The sequence below is a fragment of the Piliocolobus tephrosceles genome, chromosome 8 (genome assembly GCF_002776525.5).
Source record: "Piliocolobus tephrosceles isolate RC106 chromosome 8, ASM277652v3, whole genome shotgun sequence".
NCBI classification, from domain to species: Eukaryota; Metazoa; Chordata; class Mammalia; order Primates; family Cercopithecidae; genus Piliocolobus; species Piliocolobus tephrosceles.
Genome location: NC_045441.1, coordinates 128,553,652 through 128,578,380, shown reverse-complemented (window position 1 = coordinate 128,578,380; position 24,729 = coordinate 128,553,652). Strand labels below are relative to the sequence as shown.

Below are 24,729 nucleotides of genomic sequence, written 5' to 3'. Positions count from 1 at the left end.
CTCCCTGCTCATTCTCTGCATTTGCCTAGGATATTCACTCTATATGGAGTATCTTTTTCCTAGCTGATTCTACCTGTTCAAATTTTATCAACTACCTGAAGCCATTTTTGATTACTTTGCTATTTGCCTCATCTGAACTCTCAGATCATTTACTCTTATGATATGCAGTTCAGCACTTTATAACACGTGGCAGTCTTATGCCAGTCTAATTATTGTCAAAGATGTAGATCCTGTGTTCTAACTCACATAGGAAACCTTTTTTTTTTTTTTTTTTTTTTTGAGAGACGGAGTCTCGCTCTGTCACCCAGGCTGGAGTGCAGTGGTGCGATCCTGGCTCACTGCAACCTCCACCTTCAGGTTCAAGCGATTCTCCTTCCTCAGCCTCCTGAGTAGCTGGGATTACAGGCATGCACCACCATGCCCAGCTAATGTCTGTATTTTAATAGAGACGGGGTTGGTTGGCCAGGCTGGTCTTGAGCTCCTGATCTCAAGTGATATGCCCATCTCGGTCTCCCAAAGTGCTGGGATTATAAACGTGAGCCACTGTGCCCGGCCTCACATAGGAAACTTCTTAGAGCAACTTAAAGTTGTTCAACTATGTTAGATGTCTTTCTTATGTTTTACTAAGTCTACTACGGTAAAACATATATAATTATTATTAAAATCACCTTAAGGACTACTAAAAACAAGGCCAGAATATAAGAAATAAAATATTGAGAGCCTATTAACAAACTCAGCTAGTGGGTGCTTTCAGGGAATGGAAAGTTGAGTCAAAAAAAGGAAAGATTTTGACAGCTTTCTGCGGATTTTATTATAGATTTTATGTGGAGTAATCCACAGAATATGTAAGACTAGTAGGTACTAGGCACTCAAAAAATGTTTATCATACATATACTTTTGAATAGTTGTCAAGAAAAAAGCAATTTTAAACATGGCTTACATTACACAGAAATTACCTGGTTTAAGGGCCATCATGTGACCTGAGAAGTTTTGAGAGCTTGATCTATACAGACTGAATGCTAAACTCTTCTACCACATTATAATCCTTTGTCTATTCTTAATAGATATTCAAGTCCTCAAACATACCTTACCCTATGCCTGCACCTTTTGAATGTTCTCATTAAACCAAGGAAGTCTTAGAACTTCCTTAAGATTATGAGTCTGCCATGCCAAGCTAAAGGTATGTAACAATACATATCTATAGTGCAGATAAAACCAGAATATACTAGAATGTGTCTGCTCTGAAAAAGCATCCCAGCTCAAATAAGTTTAGAAAACAATAAATCAAAGCTAAACAACTCTTTTAATGAAAGGACTTCTCAGAGCCCCTAATTTGCTGATCCATACTAAGGGCATTGGTATTTAAAATTATTTACCTGTAAAGAACTTTTTTCCAAGACACACTAAGCAGAGAAAAGCAATAACCTCTGCATGTATTGGTTCCAATTTCTTGCTCTGGCTCGTAAGTATATTCTTTCAAAACTACCCATATAATCACAGAAAAATGTTGTACACCCACACACAAATGTGTACATATTACCAGATGCAAAAGTTTCAAACCAATAATCTGAACTCTAAACATAAGTAACATAAGTAAACATAAACAACTCTAAAACATTAAGGGAGCTCCATATCCTCTGACTGACACATCAATACCTCCTCTTGGATCGTTCTCTGCTCCTATCTCTAGAACTGTGCCGACTTCTCTGGTGGCTACGGCTGCGGCTACGGCTGCTGGAGCGGGACCTGTGGCGATGGCGTTTCTCCCGAGATTTGGATCGAGTTCTCCTCTTGCGTTCACGTGACATGGAGCGAGATCGATGTCTGCGATGCTCTCTGGACCTGGATCTACCAGACAAGATTAGATTTTGTTTTTACCTTTGTAATTGCTACATTTCTCATTTATTAAAGCCTTTTCTTTAAAGAGAAACTTTTTTTCAGTAGTCTTAATGTCAATTATATTCCAAGTCAGCTAAATCTACACTAAATTGCTGGTGTGTTAATAACTACATATTAGAATTCAACATAAAACTTAATTCTCAGCCAGGCACCGTGGCTCACATCTGTAATCCCAACCCTTTGGGAGTCTGAGGCAGGAGGATCGCTTGAGCTCAGGATTTTGAGACCAGCCTAGGCAACACGGCAAAACTCTGTCTCTATAAAACATACAAAAATTAGCTGGGCAGAGAGGCACGTGCCTGTAGTTCCAGCTACTCAGGAAGCTGAGGTGTGAGGATCACTTGAGCCAGGGATGTCAAGGCTGCTGCAATGACCTGTGATCATACTGCTGCAGTCCAGCCTGGGCATCAGGATATTCACTCTATATGGAGTATCTTTTTCCTAGCTGATTCTACCTGTTCAAATTTTATCAACTACCTGAAGCCATTTTTGATTACTTTGCTATTTGCCTCATCTGAACTCTCAGATCATTTACTCTTATGATATGCAGTTCAGCACTTCATAACACGTGGCAGTCTTATGCCAGTCTAATTATTGTCAAAGATGTAGATCCTGTGTTCTAACTCACATAGGAAACCTTTTTTTTTTTTTTTTTGAGACAGAGTGAAATTCTGTCTCAAAAACAAAAACAAGACACTGATAATTCTCAGAGATCAATCAGTAATGTATAAATTTATATCAGAAATAGTTTTTCAAGTGAAAGCAACTTTCGAACCACTACTATATGCCAGGGACTATATTATCTAGATGCGTTATGAATTTAATTGCACTTAAATATCCTGAACATTTTTTGTATTCTCTAGAAATTAAATATGTACCTGACAGACCTGGATAGAAGGGAAGAGAAGAGATGACGAAGCATACGTCAGGATAAATTACTCTCTCTCAGTTAGAAAGGTGAGATAACCACAGAAATACGTTTTTAATGCCCACAATATGCATGCCTAGTCACAGTGTAATCAAAACAGAGTAAGGGCCAGGGGTGGTAGCTCACGCCTTTAATCCCAGCACTTTGGGAGGCTAAGGCAGGATGATCACCCAAGCTTGGGAAGTCAAGGCTACAGTGAGCTGTGTTCACACCACTGCATTCCAGCCTGGGCAATAGAGAGTAAGACAATACACAGTAAGACAGTTTTCTATTCAAGGAGCAAAGAGTTTGGGAGAAAGAAAACTTGTGATAATCATTTTTGAAAACTTGACTCAGACTGCAATAACAAAATGTATTTCTAATGAATATACAGAAATAGAGAAACGAAAAACATTCTGAAAACCCAGAAGATCTACAATCAAGGTGCTGGCAAAATAAAAACATTTTTTGAAAAGAAACCCACAAGGTAAGACACTTTTATAGCCTCCACCAGGTCACAAACTAACTTGTGGGGTCGGTGGGGGTGCGTGGTGAGGGTGGAAATGGCATGCAGAGGACATAAACATTTGACAGAAAACAAGGGGAAACAAAGGCATGCAACTTTGTTAGAAGAGTCACTTTATGATGGAAATGTTCTCAACTGGATTATGGTGATAGTGCATAGCTTTCAATTTGCTAAAAATCACTGACTTCAGAGTAAATCATTTTTAATACCTCAATAAAACTGTTAAATTTAAGTCACTTTAAGAATGTGAGGTTTGCTCATAATTTGATACAGCAAGTTCAAAATCATATTATACATATGAGATAGTTTACAAATACAGTTTATGTTCAACTGATTGTCATAAACAATGCTTAAACGCATTCAGCTTATATCAACATTATAGTCAAACAAAAGTACATGACATGGATGTAGTTTTAGCCACTCTTAAAAGGAGTATTTCTGGCTGGGTACAGTAGCTTGTGTCTGTAATCCCAGCACTTTGGGAGACCACAATGGGAGGATTGCTTAATCCTTAAACGGAAGGAGTTCAAGACCAGCCTGGGCAACATAGGGAGACTCCATAGCTACAATAAATTTTTAAAAATTAGCTGGACATGGTGGCACATGCCTGTGGTCCCAGCTAGTCAGGACAGAGTGAGACCCTGTCTCAAAAACAAAACAAAACTAAAACAAAAACAAAACGTATTTCCACAGCTGAAATAATTCCAAAAGGAAGCAGAGGGAAAAGATATAAAACTCTTTCAATATAAGTTTTATCAAATTATATGTCGTTTAACCACTCATTTTGAGTTATTATGAATGCTTTTTCTTCCAATGTGTAACTTTATTCATCTTTTAAAAAATTCTAGGTAATTTTTTCATCCAAAAAATATTCACTAGGTATTTTTGCCTGTTCTAGGTACTACGGGAGGTTGAGAAGCAAAATAAAGTTATTGAACTAAACTTAGTGCTTATACTATAGAAAGGGATATACAGGTTTGTAGGCAGTAAATAAAGGTATGTCAGGTGGCTACAAAAAAAAAAAAAAAAAAAGATCTATTGCTGGACACGGTGACTCATGCCTGTAATCCCAGCACTTTGGAAGGCTGAGGCAGGCAGATCACTTGAGGTCAGGAGTTCAAGACCAGCCTGGTCAACATGGTGAAACTCCCTCTCTACTAAAAATCAAAAAAAAAAAAAAAAAAAACCTTAACAGGGCATGGTGGTGCGTGCCTGTAATCCTAGCTACTAGGGAGCCTAAGGCAGGAGAATCACTTGAACCTGGGAGGCGGAGGTTGCAGTGAGCTGGCATCGCACCACTGCACTTCAGCCTGGGTGACAGAGCAAGACTCCATCTCAAAAAAAATTAAAAGAGGTATTACGTTGGGTGGAGAAAGAGAAAAGAGTGGAACTATTTATACAGAATAAGCAGGGAAGGCTTTTCTGATAGGGTGGCACTGAAGCAAAGCTGAAAGAAAGGCAACAAGTGAATCAGCCATCTCAGAGAGGAGTGCTTCAGGCTGAGGGAACACAGATGCAAAGTCCCTGAGGTGGGAAAAAGCTCAGCATGTCGAAGGAAAAGACCAGTGTGGCTGGAATGAAGTGAGCAAAAGGAAGTAACATCAGGGTCTTATAGGCAGGATGACCAGATACTTCATCATTCAAACCAGAAGGCTCTGAATAAGTTACTGAGTGTAATGAGAAGCTATTAATACATATTCTGAGATAAAAGACATAAACCAGAACTATCCCAGGGCAGTTTGGGCTATGCCAAGCTTGTCCAACCTGCAGCCTCTAAGCCGCATGCTGCCCAGGATGGCTTTGAATACAGCCCAACACAAATTTGTAAACTTTCTTAAAATATTATGAGATTTCTTTGCAATTTTTTTTTTCAGCTCATCAGTTATCATTAGTGTATCTGATGTGTGGCCCAGGGAAGCCAAAAGATTAGACACCCCAGACCACACCGTCACCCTATGTAAAAGCTTTGGTAAAGATGTTAACTTCTCTTATGAATGAGATGAAAAACCTTTGGAGAGTCAGAGGGCTGACGTGACGTATTTCATTTTTTTAAAGGGCTTATCCTGGCTGATGTGTGAAAAATAGAATGAGGTGAAAAAGGGGAGTGGGCAAGCACAGAGAAGTAAGGAGCCCAGTTACAAGGCAAACGTACTATCTAAGTAACAGGACTAGAGGAGTAGAAATTAAATATCTGGCCCAAATATCTAAAGATGTTCTATGTGCAATACTTTATGTTTTCAACAAAGGGACCAGCTTCTATTAATCAAACAGTAAACAAGAACAGTATCACAGTTCAATGTTTCTACTTATGCTAGATCAGAGAAATTCACCAATAATAGAAATTAACGGACACAACAGGCCCCACTTACTAATGTTCTTTAGTTTTTCAGTGTTTTAGGCAGAAACACCATTGAAAGATTTAGCTAACAGAACCATAAGTTTTTTTTCTTTTCTTTTTTTGAGACAGTCTCACTGTCACCCAGGCTGGAATGCAGTGGCACAATCTCGGCTTACAGTAACCCCCACCTCCTGGGTTCAAATGATTCTCTTGCCTCAGCCTCCCAAGTAGCTGGGATTACAGGGACCTGCCACCACATCCGGCTAATTTCTGTATTTTTAGTAGAGGTAGAGTTTCGCCATGTTGGCCAGGCTGGTCTCAAACTCTTCACTTTAGGCGATCTGCCTGCCTCAGCCTCCCAAAGTGCTGGGATTATAAGCGTGAGACACTGCGCTCAGCCAGGTTTTTCCTTCATAACAACAAATTCTCTACTTTTTAGGGAAAAGTTCTTGGGAAATAGTCTCTAGAGCTGAGAACTCAGAAGATTTCTAAAAGAAGATGTGATCTGAACAAGAGGAATAGTAGAATTTGGAAAAGACTGAGAAAGGGCATTCTAGGTGGGATTGGATCCATGAAGAAAAGCTCAACGACTAGAATGAGAGAGGCAAGTGAAGAATTGAGAAAGAATGAAGTACAACGCATTTCCCTGCCTTTCTCAGACAAAAAAAAATGTATCACCAACTAGCAAAAACGATAAAGAAAGGTTTCAAACCCCAAATATTAATGCTGAAAGTCAAAATATTGTCTTGCTCTTTAAGGCTGCAAATGCCTCTGAAAGCTTTCTGTGATCACTGTATAAAGGAATGGGTAATAAACTCACATAAAGTCAAGACTGCAGGGTATACTAAACATTTTGGTTTTACTTAACCTATCAATCAAAATTTTCTCCAACTATTAACCTATTTATGTTTTCAACAGCTACAACCTCTTAGAACATGTTTCCTAAATGTACCACCCAAATCGATTTTTAAAAAATTAATCCTTTTACATCTCTACTCTGAGCATCTAAACGATTTAAATTTTTTTTTTTTTTTTTTTTTTTAAGAGTCCCGCTGTTGCCCAGGCTGGACAATCTTGGCTCACTGCAATCTCTGCCACCCGGCTTCAAGCAATTCTCCTGCCTCAGCCTCCTGAGTAGCTGGGATTACAATCGTGCATCACCGTGCCCTGCCAAAAAGAAATTTTTTTAAAGGACCATTTAATCTGTAAAAACTACCTTTGAAAAAGAGAACTTCACTACTTATACTTGTCTTATGTAATACACCTACCTTTTCGGGTTCTTGCTGTGTGATCGGGACCTAAAAAAAGAGTATGTATTTTTAGAAAAGTGACTATAAATAAGAAAACAGTACAATGTTACATTATATTCTTCCTGATTTCTAATGTTTACATTAATTTTATAAATACAAGGCATGTACCTATGCACATAAAATTTCCCAAAATACACCACAAACTCGGCAGATTTCTTCACCTTGCAGGGTTTGCTTAACTCAGAATACTTGGCTCTTAAAGAATATGCTCCTAGGAGATTAAAACACAGTACAGGTTGAGTACTCCTCTGAAATGCTAAGGATCAGAAGTATTTCGGATTTTTTCCGTATTTTTAAAATTTTTACATTTTTTGTTGCCCAGGGTGGTCTTGAACTCCTGGATGCAAATGATCCTACCACCTTGGCCTTCCAAAGTGGTGGGATTACAGGCGGCCGATTTTTTCTCAAAATTTGAAGTGTCTGCATTATAATTCACTAGTTCAGCATCCCTAAATCCAGAAACCAAAACCTGAAATGCTCTAATAAGCACCTCCTTTAAATGCTGTCAGCACTCAAGAAGTTTCGGATTTTGAGGCTCACTGGATTTGATTTTTTGGATTTGGGATGCTCAACCTATATATCACAACTTGCTAACTTTTCAGAAACCACTTAAGTGCTTGGAAAAAAATATATTATATCTGTCATTTCTTTTTTTCCCTTCTGGGAAGAGTGAAATTCTATGGTCTGAGATCTACATACTCTTGGAGCTACAGCCTCATACTATAATCTATAGAACACCTAGTTCAATTTTACAACATGTTTCTTCAAATGAAATGAGACACTCTACATAAGGCACTTGTCACATTTCCTAGCACACAGTTAACAATTAAAATGTAAAGTGAATATTATGGTTAGTACAACACCACAGGGATTATTTTTTTTGGATGATACATAGCATTGTTGAAAACACGGCTTTGAGATCAGCCAGATTTGAGTTTTATTTCTGGTTCTACAATTCACTGTCTGTGTGACCTGAGTAAGTTATATATCCTCTCTCAGCTTACTCTCTGTCACTAGCAAAAGAGGGATACTAATACAAATTTTACCGGGGTGAAGTGGGGGTGGGGTTTATAAAGATTAGATGAATATGGATAAATTCCTTACTACAGTGCCTGGCATACAATAAGCACCCAGTAAATGATTATGATTTTTTTCGTTTATCCCATCTTGTATAATTTTATACTAGTTTCTAATTTCCTCATCTTCCATACTTCCATATTTCTTTAAGCTCACAGATTCAACAACTTACTTTAACATTTCTGAAATTTGCATTGTATAATCACTGTCAAAAGAAACTTGCCATTTGGCAAACAAAGGAGTAAGATGTGATATACTTTTTCATCATCTACAAATGTGAAAATGTAGTCCTGCAAAGAAATTTTGTTCCATGTTACTGTCACCTCAATTGAATCTTAAAATGAGATTCCCAATATTACTGAAAATTCCACTTATATATTAGAATAGTGGGCAACATTCCCATAAGGACTCAGTGTACACAAAAGAACAAGTAGATAAAAGCTCTGAGGTAAACTTTATGGTAATTAAGAACTCTCTCTCTCTTAATAGAGGACTGACATCACTTCCCTTGAAAAGGGACCATATAGACATGTAGTTTTGTTTCATTGTCATTATGGTGCAAAAAGATTACCTGATTATAAGCCATGTAACATAAATTCTGTTTAAACTTCTTGAAATATACTGAGTATTATATGCTCAAAGATTGAAGGAAGTGAGCATAACCTAGTACTACAAAGGGTTTTAATTAGCTTAAGCACATCTACTAACTCTGAAGAGAAGGTATTTAACTTTCAGACATTTAAATGTAATATGATTCAGGGAACACTATAAATTAGGACTACAGGCAAATCCTTTGTGATATAACTGTGCATCCTAAAGCTGCTGAAAAAGTTATAAAAATGAGTTACAAAAAAATGTTGCCACCATGATGCTATGTGACTTTAGCTGCCAATGGGTAAAAGTGACTCAGAAGAATGTTTAGACATTCCAAATACTAAGAATTATAAGATTTTATCAATTAATGAATACCAATGTAAGAGGAATTATATACGTTGAGGTATTACTAATAGACTTTTTAACAGTTTATGGCTCCTAGAATTGAGGAAATAACGAACCAAATATCAATGTAAAAAAAACCCTTCAATGAAACAACCACCCTTAAACCTTTTATTCACAAAATACATCATAAAAAAATAATTCTATGCTAACCTGGTGCAAATCTAGCCCAATATGAAAAATCAAAGGGCTAGAAAAGGATTTTGTTATAAATCTTACAAGATATGAAGCATTCTTTATTCACTCTTCCACACATTTTAAAGGAAACCACATGCCGTTAAATGGCCAAGAGTTATGATACTTGTATAACTAAACATTTATATAATTCGCACAGTAATATTTTTTAAAGTAAGCAGAAGTTTCCCGCATCCCATAACAGATTTATCACCATCTAAAATTTAAAATCAATTATATCTCTTTTATCGAACCAGAGATTCAACTTCAATTACTTGGCCCATTACTCCATACCTCCTCAGCTTCTCCCTTTCTTCTCTCTCTCTTTCTTCTCTTCGTTTCAGCCGTTCCTGGTTTCTTTTCTCCTGCTTCTCAGCTACGACTCTCTTAAAAATGGTAATAAATGAGAAGCATATTTACTGAGTCCATTCTTAATCAGCTTTATCCTAAACTTTACATTATCTGGTTTCTAATATAGTACAACTGCTGTCAAAATCTGTTTAATAACAATTTGAATTACTGCCAGAAATAATCATTAGGCTTACAAGTCTTCTTTCCATCATCTTTCCCCACTTCGTGGAAAATGTGTAAAATTTCACTTTTCTCCATGATTTCTATTTTTTTTTTTTTTTTTTAATGAAAACAAATTTTAAAATAGAGACAAAATCTGGCTATGTTGCCCAGATTGGTCTACAACTCCTGGGCTCAAGTGATCCTCCCACCTCAGCCTCCTAAAGTGCTGGAATTAACAGGTGCGAGCCACTGAGACCGGCCTATGATCTTACTATTATTTTTTTAGAGACAGAGTCTTACTCTGTTGCTCAGACTGGAGTGCAGTAGCACCATCTCAGCTCACTGCAACCTCCATCTGCCAGCCGCAGCCACCTGAGGAGCTGGGATTACAGGCGTGCATCACCACACCCAGCTAATTTTTGTATTAATATTTTTTAGTGGAGATGGGGTTTCCCATGTTGCCTGGGCTGGTCTCCAACTCCTGGCCTCAAGTGATCCGCACCTTGGCATCCCAAAGTGCTGGGATTACAGGCATGAGCCACCATACCCAGTTCCATGATTTCTTTCTTTCTTTTTTTTTTTTTTTGAGACAGAGTCTCGCTCTGTCACCCAGATTGGAGTGCAGGGGCACAATCCTAGCTCACTGCAACCTGCAACCTCCACCTCCCGAGTTCAAGCGATTCTCCTGCCTCAGCCTCCACAGTAGCTGGGACTACAGGCACACACCACCACACCCAGCTAATTTTTATATTTTTAGTAGAGACGGGATTTCACCATATTGGCCAGGCTGGTCTTGAACTAATGACCTTGTGATCCGCCCACCCTGGCCTCCCCAAGTGCTAGGATTACCGGCGTAAGCCACCGTGCCTGGCCGTTCATGATTTCTTAATGACATTTCCAAGTCACTTCTACAAGATTTTCCTCCTCTGTTTTCTAGTATTATTTTGTATTTTTTAAAAAAACATCAACCATTATAAATCATTACAAGTTCCCATGCCCTGTGATTTCTAATATGGAAATGTTTAGGTCACTTCCAATTACCATCCTGATGCTGCTGCTTTTAAAGATATGAGTAAAATGCCTGAGTTCTGTTGCTAGGTCTGTATGTGCGGACTCCCAAGTAGGAACCACTGGAGTTTTAACTTGGAGCCCAATAACTATTTGCTGTAGTGACTCTTTTTGAAAATTTTTAAAAAATTACTTGAGATCACCCTAGCTACTCAGAATACTGAAAAGAGCCCACTGTTACCTGCAAATCTGGAGATGTCCATAGGCATTTTCTGATTCTATTTTTTTTTTTTTTTTTTTGAGACGGAGTCTCACTCTGTTGCCCAGACTGGAGTGCAGTGGCCGGATCTCAGCTCACTGCAAGCTCCGCCTCCCGGGCTTACGCCATTCTCCTGCCTCAGCCTCCCGAGTAGCTGGGACTACAGGCGCCCGCGACCTCGCCCGGCTAGTTTTTTTTTTTTTTTTTTGTATTTTTTTAGTAGAGACGGGGTTTCACTGTGTTAGCCAGGATGGTCTCGATCTCCTGACCTCGTGATCCACCTGTCTTGGCCTCCCAAAGTGCTGGGATTACAGGCTTGAGCCACCGCGCCCAGCCTACATTATTTTAAATGCTATGGACCTTGAGCTAATTCCAGTGGTAACAGTTACAAAGAAAATGACTATCCCATGTTTCCCATCTGTCAGCTAGTCCTCAATTCATGGAAAAACACTACAGTGCCACAATTCTTAAAAAGCTATCAGCATATTAAAAGGTAAATAGATTATATCCACCAACACTCATCTTTATCACTTCAGAAATACCACCATGCTTTTTGGTGTTTATCCCCTCTAAACAAGAGTAAAAACTGTGTTGTCTTCCTCACAAAAGCCTATATATTTAATAGTGATTGTCCCTTAAAAAAAATATATAAATTTTTTCATAAGTCCTTTCTGAAGTGGAAGCAGGAGCGTAAAATAAAACTAGAGATTCTGCAAGCTTGTTATTTAGTAAAGAACTGCAAAATATTTCAAATTAATATTGGGCTAATTTTCTCAAACTTCTTATACATATTTTATTAATATTACATTCTTATTGACTTTATTGAAAAGAACGATAACAATGAAATTTTACAGGACTCTATTAGAAACTAGTTTGAAAGATTCCTAACTCAGTGTCATATATAATATAAAATGGTAACTCCCAAAATAACAGAATATTTAAGTCTGTTTCTCAGGCAGCATCCATTAAACCAACTTGAATTTCCATCTGTAATCCTACACTGTTTAGTATTCATCATTAGACACTATATTACTGAATCATAGTCAAGAATATTGTACAAAAAGACAACTGATACAGATCAAAAGAACAAGAGGATAAAGTGAGGAATATTTTACCAATGTACCTTTAATTCTTCAAGCTTCTCTCTTATTTCAATAAATCCCAGGTGTAGTTTACCCCCAAAATGATCAGCCAGTCGTCTGTCATTATCATGAAGTCCTAAATAGGCAGAGCAGACTTCACAGACTCGAAGTTTCTGCTGTTGAAAACTGGAAGCTGGCATAGAATTCCGATAAACTTCCTAAACAAAAGTGAGAAAAACAATTGACCATATAAATCTTACTAAAATTCATCCAATTAAATAAAATATACTATGCTTATACCAAAATGTTTTCTAAAGAATACACAAAAGCAGCCAGGCATGGTGGCTCACGCCTGTAATCCCAACACTTTGGGAGGCGAGGAGGGTGGACCACGAGGTCAGGAGTTCAAGACCAGCCTAGCCAACATGGTGAAACCTCATCTCTACTAAAGATACAAAAAATAAGCCAGGCATGGTGTTGTGTGCCTGTAATCCCAGCTACTCAGCAGGCTAAGGCAGGACAATCGCTTGAACCTGGGGAGTGGAGGTTGCAGTGAGCCGAGATCATGCCACTGTACTCTAGCCTAGGTGACAGCGCGAGACTCCAGCTCAAAAAAAAAAAAAAAAAAAAAAAAAAACACAAAAGCATGGCTATTTTGTTATGAAAATTACAGGTTCCCTTTATCTCCATCCTCTATCCCTAATTAGGGCCTCTCTCCACTGGAGTATAAGGAAAGAAATAATAAACATGAACAGAAATCAATGATATAGAAAACAAGAAGAAAACAGTAGATTAGAAGACTGGTTCTTTGAAAAACAAAATAAAACTGGCCAGCTAGATCAATCAAGAAAAGAGAAGACACGAATTGCAAACATTCTACAGATATTAAGAGAGAACATTATGAACAACTTTACAATCAATAAATACAACTTAAGATTTTGTGAAACACAAATTTACCAAAAGTAATTTTAAAAACAACAGCAACAACAACAACAAAAACCAGCCAGGTGCGGTGGCTCACACCTGTAATCCCAGCACTTTGGGAGGCTGAGGTGGACAGATCACTTGAGGTCAGGAGAGCAAGACCAGCCTGGCCAACATGATGAAAGCCTGTCTCTACTAAAAATACAAAAGATTAGCCAGGCAGGGCGGTGCACGCCTGCAGTCCCAGCTACTCGGCAGGCCAAGGCAAGAGAATCGCTTGAACCCGGGAAGCAGAGGTTTCAGTGAACTGAGATCGCACCACTGCGCTCCAGCCTTAGAGAGTGAGACTCTGTCTTTAGGAAAAAAAAAAAAACGGCCTGGCACGGTGGTTCACTCCTGTAATCCTAGCACTTTGGGAGGCCAAGGCAGGTGGATCATCTGAGGTCGGGAGTTCCAAGACCAGCCTGACCAACATGAAGAAACCCTGTCTCTACTAAAAATACAAAAATTAGCCGGGTGTGGTAGTGTGGGCCTGTAATCCCAGCTACTTGGGAGGCTGAGGCAGAAGAATTGCTTGAACCTGGGAGGCAGGGGTTGCGGTGAGCAAAGATTGTGCCATTGCACTCCAGGCTGAGCAACAAGAGCGAAACTCCATCTCAAAAAAAAAAAAGGCTGAACTTGAACTCAACTCAAGCGATTGCCTCAGCCTGTGGAACAGCTGGGACCAAAGGCACACACCACCACAACCAGCTTTTTCTGTGTTTTGTTTTTGTCTTTTAGTTCAACTTCTCTTTAATAACTGTTCAATAATTTCCATTCAAATACATGTTCTTAGAGAGGTATAGATATACAGTTTCATCTACTACTTTTTTTTAAGTCTTACCAAATTAAGCAGAATTCGTCTACTACTATTAAGAATTTACCTCTGCTTCTCTTTTCTTTGCCCGTGCTTTCTCTACTTCATCCATTACTTTCTGGGATTCTTCCACATTCCCTTCAGCTCCTAGTTGTTCCACCTTGGCTAACAATTTACCAATTTCTTCATTTAACTCATGAACACGTTCTGCCTAAAAAGAAATAAAAAAAGGTCATGAATAAACAAGAGAATGAATTTTAAACTTCAAGGTATTTCAGAACTGCTGAGAAGAGACTTGTTATCTAAGGCAATATGAGGTTAAAGAATGCTTTCGGAGCATATCCCAAATGAACTGAGACATCAGGATGTTCTGAGCCTGCCTGCCTTACCTCAATGAAGTCAGGGCTACTACTGGGCCCAATATAACTTTCGGTCCTCTGGCGAGGTGGTGTATTCCTCGTTTAAAATACGGTTTCTTCCATGATCTGGCCCTTTGTACTTTTCTAAACCATCTCTTGCTACTCCTCTACCTCACAACATAATCTATAGTTTCCCAAACTTACCCTGTTGTTTTCTACCTCTGTGACTTTGCATATACTCTTCTTTCTGGGATGGGATCCCTTACCTCTCGTCTGCCTACTGAATGTTCACTCGTTCCAACAAGCTCCAACTCAAGGGTCATTTCTGTAAAGCATTCCTAACATTCACCGCATCCCAGCCCCATTTAAACACATCAGCAAAGATGGCCATACTCTCTCCTTTGTGTCACCTTTGTATCTTTTTTGACAGTTCCTTTAATAAATATCATACTACTTTAAGGACAATTAGCTGTATTTCCCATCTTTGTATCTCCAGTGCTCAGCAAACAGCCTAGGCTCAAATATGAGTTAAAGAAATGAATTGGTGGAGCAAGCTCAGGAGTCCAACAGATCTGACTTATTGCTAAATCAATTACTATTTGTGTAATTTTGGCCACATTACTTATACCTGAATCCATTTCCTCATCTAAGAAGTACAGATAGTACGTATCCCACAAAGTAGTGAGAAATGAGAAAACACGCCTTGTATGGACACTGCATAGCACCTTGCTGATTTTCAGCATACTCGCCTGGCAACTCCACTCTGAGTCCTTAGCTTTCCACTGAGATTAACTCTTGCCTTGGGAAAGAATACGTTCCTCTTCCTTATCACTATCATCATCCTAGCAACTTAGTTTATTCTTACTGTTCTAATGGCACATAAAACATACATATAATCATTATCTTGGGCCACAAAGTCTTTGGTATATGGCCAATTATGTTAGCAAAGAAGGTTTTAATTTTTTGTTGTTGTTATTGTTGTTTTTGAGATGGAGTCTTGCTCTGTCCCCAGGCTGGAGTGCAGTGGCACGATTTCAGTTCACTACAATCTCTGCCTCCTGGGTTCAGGCGATTCTCCTGTCTCAGCCTCCCCCATAGCTGAGATTACAGGCATGCACCACCATGCCTGCTAATTTTGCGGTTTTTGTAGACAAGGTTTCACCATGTTGGCCAGGCTGGTCTCAAACTTATGACCTTAAGTGGTTCACCCACCTTGGCCTAACAAATTGCTGGGATTACAGGTGGTAGCCACTGCACCTGGCCGAAGGTTTTAGTTTGGTATGAGTTTCCTGTCCCAACAAACCAGTTTACTGGTTTAATTAATAATCTTTACTTCTCAAATATCCTTCAACCCAAGATATTTCTTCCCTCAGTGAGAGTCCTAATTCTATTATCACTATCCTCCCTCTCTACCAAATGGTATTTTCCTTTAAATACATCACTGAACGACTAAACTGTTGTCCAAAACTCTTTTTCCCTGTATCCATGTCCTTGACCATGTTAATTGTGTACCATCGTACTCTGACTCTGAATTTGGTCATGAACTTGTTTTGGTTATTGAGATGGTAGCAAACATGACCAAAGGAGAGGCCTGTGTGATGGGGCTTGATGCTTCTGTACCTCTGCCACCACCATGAGAACACGGCCAGGCTAGCCTGTTGGGCATGGCTCTGCATCCTCCAGCGGACGGACTGCAAGGCATGAGAGTAAGCCCAGCTGAAACAAGAATAACTACTCAGTCAAGTTCAGCCTAAATCATCGACTGTGGAGTCACGGGCTAAATAAATACTTACTGTTTTAAGTCACTGAGCTTTGAGGTGGTTTGTTATACAGCATTTCTGTAGTGATGGATAACCAATATAACCAATACAATGCGGGCTCACTTACAGATCTCTTCCAACCATGAGATACTAGATCCTTTGTACTTCAGGATGCCCGTCTTTCCAGTCCCCATCTTCAGAGAACTTTTAAGAAAAGGCTGACTAAAAGCAACCCTTTTCTCAAACGATGGAATCTATTTTCATTTGCATATACGTATCTGAACACCATATTTTAATACTGTCATCTAAACTCCACTGGGTTACTCTTTTTCTCCCATTCTGCATTTTCATAAAACACACTAGATCATACTGAATGGAATATAATTATGTTGTAATAAGTCATCAACAAAACGCAATATCGAAGACCTTGTTTGGATCCTAATAACAAATCGACTCTATACAAGAAAAATAAACATATACTGGATAACATTAAAAAATTACTGTTTATGTATGTATTACTGTGGTTATAATTTACAGGTGAAATATGACATTTAACATTTGCTTTTAAAAGCAAATAAAAATACTGTGGTATATCTGTACAATGGAGAAATAAAAAGGAATGAACTGATACAAACAACTTGAATGAAAGTTATATGGAATGAAAAAGGCCAAATCTCAAAAGAGTACACAGGATTTCATTTATATAACACTCCATGAAATAACATAACTACAGAGACAGAGAATAGGTTAGTGATGGCCAAGGTGAGAGATGTTGGATGAGGGTGAAGATGGATGTAGCTATCAAAGGGGTAACATGAGGCAGCCTTGTGGCAATGCTATAGTTAAGCATCCTAATTGTGGTTATAATTACACATGTGATTAAACTACAGAGAGCTGGCCAGGCGTAGTGGCTCATGCCTATAATCCCAGCACTTTGGGAGGTCAAGGTGGGCAGATCACTTGAGGCCAGAAGTTTGAGATCAGCCTGGCCAACATGGCGAAACTCTGTCTCTGCTAAAAATAAAAAAAATTAGCTAGGAATGGTGACGCACGCCTGTAATCCCACTTACTCAGGAAGCTGGGGCACGAGACTTGCTTAAGCCCAGAAGGCGGAGAATGCAGCAAGCCAAGATTACACCACTGCACTCCAGCCTGGGCAACACAGCAAAACTCTGTCTCAAACAAAAACAAAAACAAAAAAACTGCACAGAGCTATACAAACAGACATGCATACACAAATAAATGAATCCATAACTGGCAAAATCTGAATAAAATATAAGGATTAGACCAATGTCAATTTATTTGGTATTGTACTACATTGTGTAACATGTTAACATTGGGGCAGACAAGACAGTATACAGAATTCCTCGTATATGTCTTTGCAATCTCTTGCAAATCTAATTATTTCAAAATAAAAAGTTAAAAGGAGTCAAAACAATACTTTGTACTAATGAAGTGATTAAAACTCTTACCTTTGCTGCTACTTCAGCACTAATCTCTTCTTGAGTTTCTGCTAATCTTTTCTTGGCCACTTCTGTTCTACGATCACAATCTGCAATGAATGACTGCAGATGATCCATGGCCTACAAAGTTTAATTAAAGACAATTACTGTCAGAAAGTCGACTTTATTCAGAAATATCTTCATACAAAAATCACACTTTGCTTTTTAAAATGCTACCATGATGGGGCACGGTGGCTCACATCAGTAATCCAAGCACTTTAGGAGGCTAAGGCAGGCAGATCACTTGAGGCCAGCCTGGCCAACTTGTCAAAATCCTGCCTCTACTTAGAATACAAAAATCAGCCAGGTGGGTGGTGCATAACTGTAGTCTCAGCTACTCGGGAGGCTGAGGCAGAAGGAACACTTGGGCCCAAAGAGGTTGAGGCTGCAGTGAGCCCTGATGATGCCACTGTACTCCAGTCTGGGTGACAGAGTGAGGTCATTAAAAAAAAAGCAGCAGCAGCTGGGCGCAGTGGGTCTCGCCTGTAATTCCAGCACTCTGGAGTTTGAGACCACGCTGGCCAACATGGTGAAACCCCGTCTCTACTAAAAATACAAAAATTAGCCAGGCATGGTGGTGCGCGCCTGTAATCACAGCTACTCAGGAGGCTGAGGTGGGAGAACCACTTGCACCTGGGAGGTGGAGGTTGCATTGAGCCAAGATCGTACCACTGCATTCTAGCCTGGGTGACAGAATGAGAGTGTGTCTCAAAAAAAATCACTTGAGGACATGGAGAAATGTTCAGGATTCATTTGTGAATAAAAAGCAAATTATAAATGTTATGCAGTAAGATCCCAATTTTGTAAAATAAAGACAGAAAAATCTGCTGCAAGTCTAGATCTGAATGGACAAAAATATGGAAAAAATGGAAAACTATACAAAATGCTAACAATAAGCACTTCTGAACATTTTTACCCTTTTTTCTTTTAATTCTCCAAACTGCTTTATAATTTTTTCTTTTTTGAGACAAGAGTCTCACACATCAGGAAAACTTATCTTTTTTCAGAGAATAAACCATTGAGAATTTTAGCAGTATCTACACTATAAAAATTCAATATTTATATGAACAACATTTGTGAGGCACATATTAATGTCCATAATTAATAGTTCATTTAAAAGTAAACTTTAAGAATTCATTCTCAAGTTTGGACTTCTAAATCTTACTGTACAGAAATATAACTAATTCAAGATACAAATTTTTTTTTTTTTTTTTTTTGAGACGGAGTCTTGCTCTGTCGCCCAGGCTGGAGTGCAGTGGCCGGATCTCAGCTCACTGCAAGCTCCGCCTCCCGGGTTCCCGCCATTCTCCTGCCTCAGCCTCCCCAGCAGCTGGGACCACAGGCGCTCACCACTTTGCCCGGCTAGTTTTTTGTATTTTTTAGTAGAGATGGAGTTTCACCGTGTCAACCAGGATGGTCTCAATCTCCTGACCTCGTGATCCACCCGTCTCGGCCTCCCAAAGTGCTGGGATTACAGGCTTGAGCCACCGCGCCGGGCCAAGATACAAATGTTTAACAAAAATACAAATTTATGGGGCTGGGCGTGGTCTCAAAAAACAAACAGAAAAACCAAATCTATTTCATTAATTCTAAAGGCTTTTATTTTCCTGAGGTGCTAAGAGTTCTCTACCATGGTTTCTTCTGGCATATTTTGACTTCGTTTTATAGACTTTTCGGATTTATTCTGGTTTAAGGAATTGAGACATGGATCTAGTCACCCCCCAACCCGACACAGCTACTTAGTCACCCAACACTATTTGCTAATTAGTCCATCTTTTCTCTCAGTGCTTTGAGATGCCACCTTTATCTTTACGTAAGGAAATTTGAATAGATTTCTGTTGTGATTTAAAAAGTAAATTTCAAATTCATTAACTATTTTTATGTTATCACAGATAAAAGCTTTTTTAAAAATGATCCATATTGCTTTTCACATTGAAGAAATTCTTGGGTTATCCAGCTATTGGTTGGGTTATCCAGTCTTGCTCTGTCCCCCAAGGTGGAGCACAGTGGCACAATCTAGGCTCACTGCAACCTGACTCCCGGGTTCAAGTGATTCTCCTGCCTCAGCCTCCCAAGTGGCTGGGATTACAGGCACCCACCACCATGCCCGGCTAATTTTTGTATTTTTAGTAGAGATGGGGTTTCACCATGTTGGCCAGGCTGGTCTCGAACTCCTGACCTTAGGTGATCCACCCCTGCCTTGGCCTCCCAAAGTGCTGGGATTACAGGCGTATGAGCCACCACGCCTAGCTATAGATGTGTTAAAGATTGATAAATCAAGACAATATAAATATAAAAGTACTCCGTAAGGCCAAAAATCACCAAAAAAGTAGGGAAAATTTGTTGTAAATTGTATTTCCAAAAACAATTTCATTTCCATTAGCAGAAATTTTTGGATATTCAGAAGACAGGAGGACCTGTTTACTGGTTTATCTCCTAAAAACTAAATTTAAAACATCTATTATTTCACTAATAAAACGTATAAGATTATGCACATTAGTATGTTTTATGTAATGCTGATTGTTATGCTTTATATATATGCAAAAAAGGTTTATTTTTATGCAAATGATTTTCATGTAAAAGCAACAATATAAAGTTACATTTCAGGCGCTTTTAGGTATCTAAATGGTGTCTTCCATTGCTTGGTTTTTCATTAAAAACATCGTCCTTGATATCCCCCAAACAGCCGGGTGCGGTGGCTCATGCCTGTAATCCAGCACTTTGGGAGGCCAAGGCGGGCAGATCACGAGGTCAGGAGATCGAGACCCTCCTGGCTAACATGGTGAAACCCCATCTCTACTAAAAACACAAAAAAATTAGCCAGATGTGGTGGTGGGCACCTGTTGTCCCAGCTACTCGAGAGGCTGAGGCAGGAGAATGGCACAAACCTGGGAGGCAGAGCCTGCAGTGAGCCGAGATCGCACCACTGCACTCCAGCCTGGGTGACAGAGTGAGACTCCGACTCCAAAAAAAATAAATAAATAAAATTCCCCCCAAACACCTGTATGCATGTCCCTCACTATCTGTGCGAGATTGGTTCCAGGATACCCAGTGGATACCAAAATCCATGAATGTGCATTTTTTAATATAAAATGGTGTAATATTTGCATATAATCTCCCATTACACAACCCTCTCATATACTTTAAATTGTCTCCAGATTACTTATAATACCTAACACAATGTAAATGCTATGTAAACAGTTATACTGTAATGTTTGGGGAATAACAAGAACAAAATGGCTGTACATGTTCAGTACAGATGCAACAATCCCTTCCTTCTGCTAAATATTTACAATCCCCAGTTGGTTCCTTCTACAGATTCAACGACAGATATGGGGGGCCAACTATACATACATGTATATATATAAGTAGATACAAAAATAAATATGAATGTAAAAACTCAGTATATTACTAAAGATATGTCCTTATATACACTATTAATTAGTTGCTTACATTTGCTTGATATTTCCTTAATCATTACTACTTTGTTGGGAAGAGTATGCTTAATTTTCAAAAGAATTTATGAATCATATGACTTTTACACATTTTCTTAAAATACAGTCTCACCTCATATTTTTAAAAGAGTTGTCAAGAAAGTACATGATCTTACTTGAGTCTTACCCTTCATATAACCACAGAGGATAAAATGCTAAGAGTTTTTCTTATTAAGAGATATTAATCCACATGTTTTACAGCAAAAGATAACAACAAACCATTAAAGCAAAATCACATACGTCAAGTTCAAAGAAAAAATCTTGTTCTTTGGATGCAATTTCATAATCTGCTCTTAAAGCCAGGTCATGGACTTTCAGACATTCTCCAAGATCCATTCTCTGGAAGGGAAAAAAGACATAATATTAAAACAAAAAAACATGTTTTTTTTAAAAAATGCATCAACAACCACAGTTCTTTTCAGAATACGTATTAAGTCATACAAATGCTTTTTTATGTAGGGGCTTCCAAATTACAAAATTTCATAGACAAATATAAAACGTGGTGTCAGAAGAAAAAAATGGCACCAATTCTGTCTACCAACAGATGGGAACAGGGATCACTTGTACTTAACAATAAATGGATATGGAAAAGCTTTTCAGAATCTGAGAAAAGCTTCTAGCTTCTATATCACAACATAGTTCATTTAGCTCCACAACACAAAAAAGATAAAGTTAATTTTAAACCAAACTAAAAGAATATATAAAATTGAATCGTTGCGATGTCAATGTGCTTTGAAGAACATCCTATTTTTCAAATAAAGATGGAGTCCTCAAAAAACAGACTGGTGGCTGGGCATGGTGGCTCATGCCTGTAATCCCAGCACTCTGGAAGGCCAAGGCAGGAGGATCGCTTGAGCCCAGGAGTTTGAGACCAGCCTGGGCAACACACTAAGACCTCTCTCAATTTTTAAAAATAAAAAATAAATTTAAAAAAACCCAAAACAAAACAGACTGGTGACTTTGATAGTCTTGTCTGGGGACAAGACTAATAAACTAGTAAAGAGATGATTTACTAATAATACCCAATATAAGTGCACAGAGAACAAGCATTTAACTCCACTTACAATAAACATGTATCAGGGAAATACTCTTACTGAACCTAGGGTCCTTCTACTTGGAAACTCCAATTAGGTGTTATTTACCAAACCAGAGGCTTTTCTCGTATCTGAGACAAAATATCTAAAAATCTATCCATTTGTACATGTATCTAGGCAACTGATAAGATCTTTCATGAAACTTTTTTGGGGGAAAATATGAGGAGAAAAAATTGGCAAGATGCAAGGATCATTACAGTTATGATTAATCAGTGATCAAAGCAAGGCAGAGATTTTCCAACTGCAGGTGTGACCACTCTTGGAATACCTCAAAATCTCTGGAGGGTTGGTAAAAAGGGAGTACAAGTCATTCTCCTTCCTTTGACTATTAAGGTCCCACTTGTGGCAAGCACTATCTTAGGTGCTAGGGATATAGAGTTAAGTGACAGAGACAGTCTGACTTCATGGAGCTTACATTCTATCTGAGGGGAAACAAATAACAAGAATCATGTCTATGAACAAAGTTAGATGATGTAATAAAATAGCAATGCTTCCCATTATTATGGGGAGCTACTTGGGATGAGCTAGTCAGAGAAGACCTTTCTGAAGAGGATACAATTAAACTGGATCTCAAGAAGGAAAAGCAAATGAATCTTAGGAAAAGGCAAAAAGTAATGTTCCGGGTTGTACAGAAGATTTAGAAGGCAGATCTTTAAAGTGTTTACTTATTTATATGCCACTATTAATCACAGGGAAGTTCATGGTAACAGGGAACAGGAATAGAGTACGGCACACAGGTCTGAGTCTTAGCTTTGTATACAGTATCTAAAAATGAGTCTGCCTATTTAACTTGTCAACAATCTAAATATGTATAAAACAAAAGTATAATTAATTTTGTAAAATATCCCAACTAAAAAGCATAGTTAATTCACGAGATCAAGATTCAAAAGTATTAACAGACCAGATAAAATTTAAAAGAAATAAATATGAAGTCCTATAGTTACATATCCAAGACAATAAATGTACAAATAAGTAGGTATGAGCAGAGAATCAGACAATTTAAAAATTTAAGTAGTCAAGAGTAACGGTTACAGTACGGCAAAACTGAGAAAAACCTATATTGTCTAAAACTAACTCCAAGAGGACACAGTATAAACAAAGTAGGAATTCTCTACTGAAGGCTGGTTTTAAAAGCAAACCACTGCTCTCCAAAACACACATTCTATGTACTAACACATTTCAAAAGGAGTATAAGAAAATTAGACATAAGTATCTCAAAACCAGGCTATACAAAAAAGCCAGAGAACAGAAATAAACAGAGAAGACAAAAATAAGATTGAACCAACTTCAATCAACTGAGGAATTTTTCATTAAGCAGCAGAAATAGATTTGTTTTATTATGGGGCCAAAGGGACTTCAGTGAGTCAGACTTTTAACTCTCTGAATACTTGTTCTTCTTTTTTTGAGACAGAGTCTCACTTTGTCACCTAGGCTGGAGTGCAGTGGCATGATTATGGCTCACTGCAGCCTCCACCTCCCAGCTCAAGCAATCCTCCCATCTAAGCACCCTTCCCTGACAAGTACCTGGGACTACAGTCCCCCGCCACCATTTCCAGCTAATTTTTTTTTTTTTAAGTAGAGACAAAGGGTGCTATCTTGCCCAGGCTGGTCTCAAACTCCTGAGCTTGACTGATCCTCCCACTTCAGCCCCCCAGTGCTGGACTACAGGCATGAGCAACTGCACCTGGTCAAGAAAATATTTTCAATAATCAAAGTTTTCCGAAGGTAGAACAAACATCCTCAGAGTTAGTGAGTTCCCAGATAAGTGAGGTGTTTAAACACTGTTTTGACAACTCTTTTACCAGGATATTAAGGAAAGAATTCAACCATCAGGTAGTTTTTTTCTTCCTTTGGACTCTTAGATGTTGTGACTATTAAAACAACAACAACAACAAAAAAAAAAAACCAACGTTTCTGGCCACAGTGGCTAATGCCCGTAATTCCAGCACTTTGGGGGGACCAAGGTGGGAGGATCGCTTGAGCCCAGGAGTTCCAGACCAGCCTGGGTAACATAAGACGACCCCATCTCTACAAAAAGTAAAAAGGAAAAAAAAAATTATCCAGGCATGGTGGCCCATGCTTATAGTCTCAGCTCCTCAGGAGACAGAGGCAGGGGGATCACTTGAGCTCTGCAGGTCAAAGCTGCAGTAAGCTGTGATCATGCCACGGCATTCCAGCCTGGGTGACAGAGCTAGACCCTGTCTCAAAAGTGAAAACAAACAGAAAATGTTTTTCTATAAAACTCTATTACCTTCGGTTCTTAATTACATAATGGAATTAATGGGAATGTATAAATTCTGCCCCCAAAGTTATCCTTTGGGAAATAATGAGGACTCATCACTGTTATAAAAGTCCTCATCATGCTTAGTGGTATTAAAGTACTGTACTATTACTGAGTATGCTGAGATTTTTCCAGGCTCCAATCCTTACCTCCAATTCATTAGTCTGGTTTAACAAGCTAAGGAGTTTTTCAGTGACAATAAACAAAAAGTAAAGCTTTCTATGGATGTGCAGAAATTCAAATTTAAAAGGTGCTCATTAAACAACAATTATTAAGAAAACGCAGAAAAACTTAAATATTCCTAAGAAAGAATTCCAGAAAACATGGTAGGAATGAAAGAAGCTAATGACAGAAGGAGGCTGTCATTGTC

At 38.6% G+C, this 24,729-nt stretch overlaps 1 protein-coding gene across 10 annotated transcripts in view; it reads right to left on the bottom strand.

The window, feature by feature from the left end:
• The window catches only part of LOC111521552 (putative RNA-binding protein Luc7-like 2), a 65,835-nt gene that overhangs the window by 4,347 nt on the left and 36,759 nt on the right, over positions 1-24,729 (bottom strand). For all 10 annotated transcript variants that reach the window (XM_026456378.2, XM_026456379.1, XM_026456381.1 and 7 more), the window contains 7 exons: positions 21,225-21,323; positions 17,461-17,571; positions 13,937-14,080; positions 12,131-12,307; positions 9,522-9,613; positions 6,939-6,968; positions 1,657-1,848 (listed from right to left, as the gene is read on the bottom strand). In XM_026456378.2, coding sequence (XP_026312163.1) covers positions 1,657-1,848; positions 6,939-6,968; positions 9,522-9,613; positions 12,131-12,307; positions 13,937-14,080; positions 17,461-17,571; positions 21,225-21,323 — 845 coding nt within the window. The remainder of the gene's footprint in view (positions 1-1,656; positions 1,849-6,938; positions 6,969-9,521; positions 9,614-12,130; positions 12,308-13,936; positions 14,081-17,460; positions 17,572-21,224; positions 21,324-24,729) is intronic.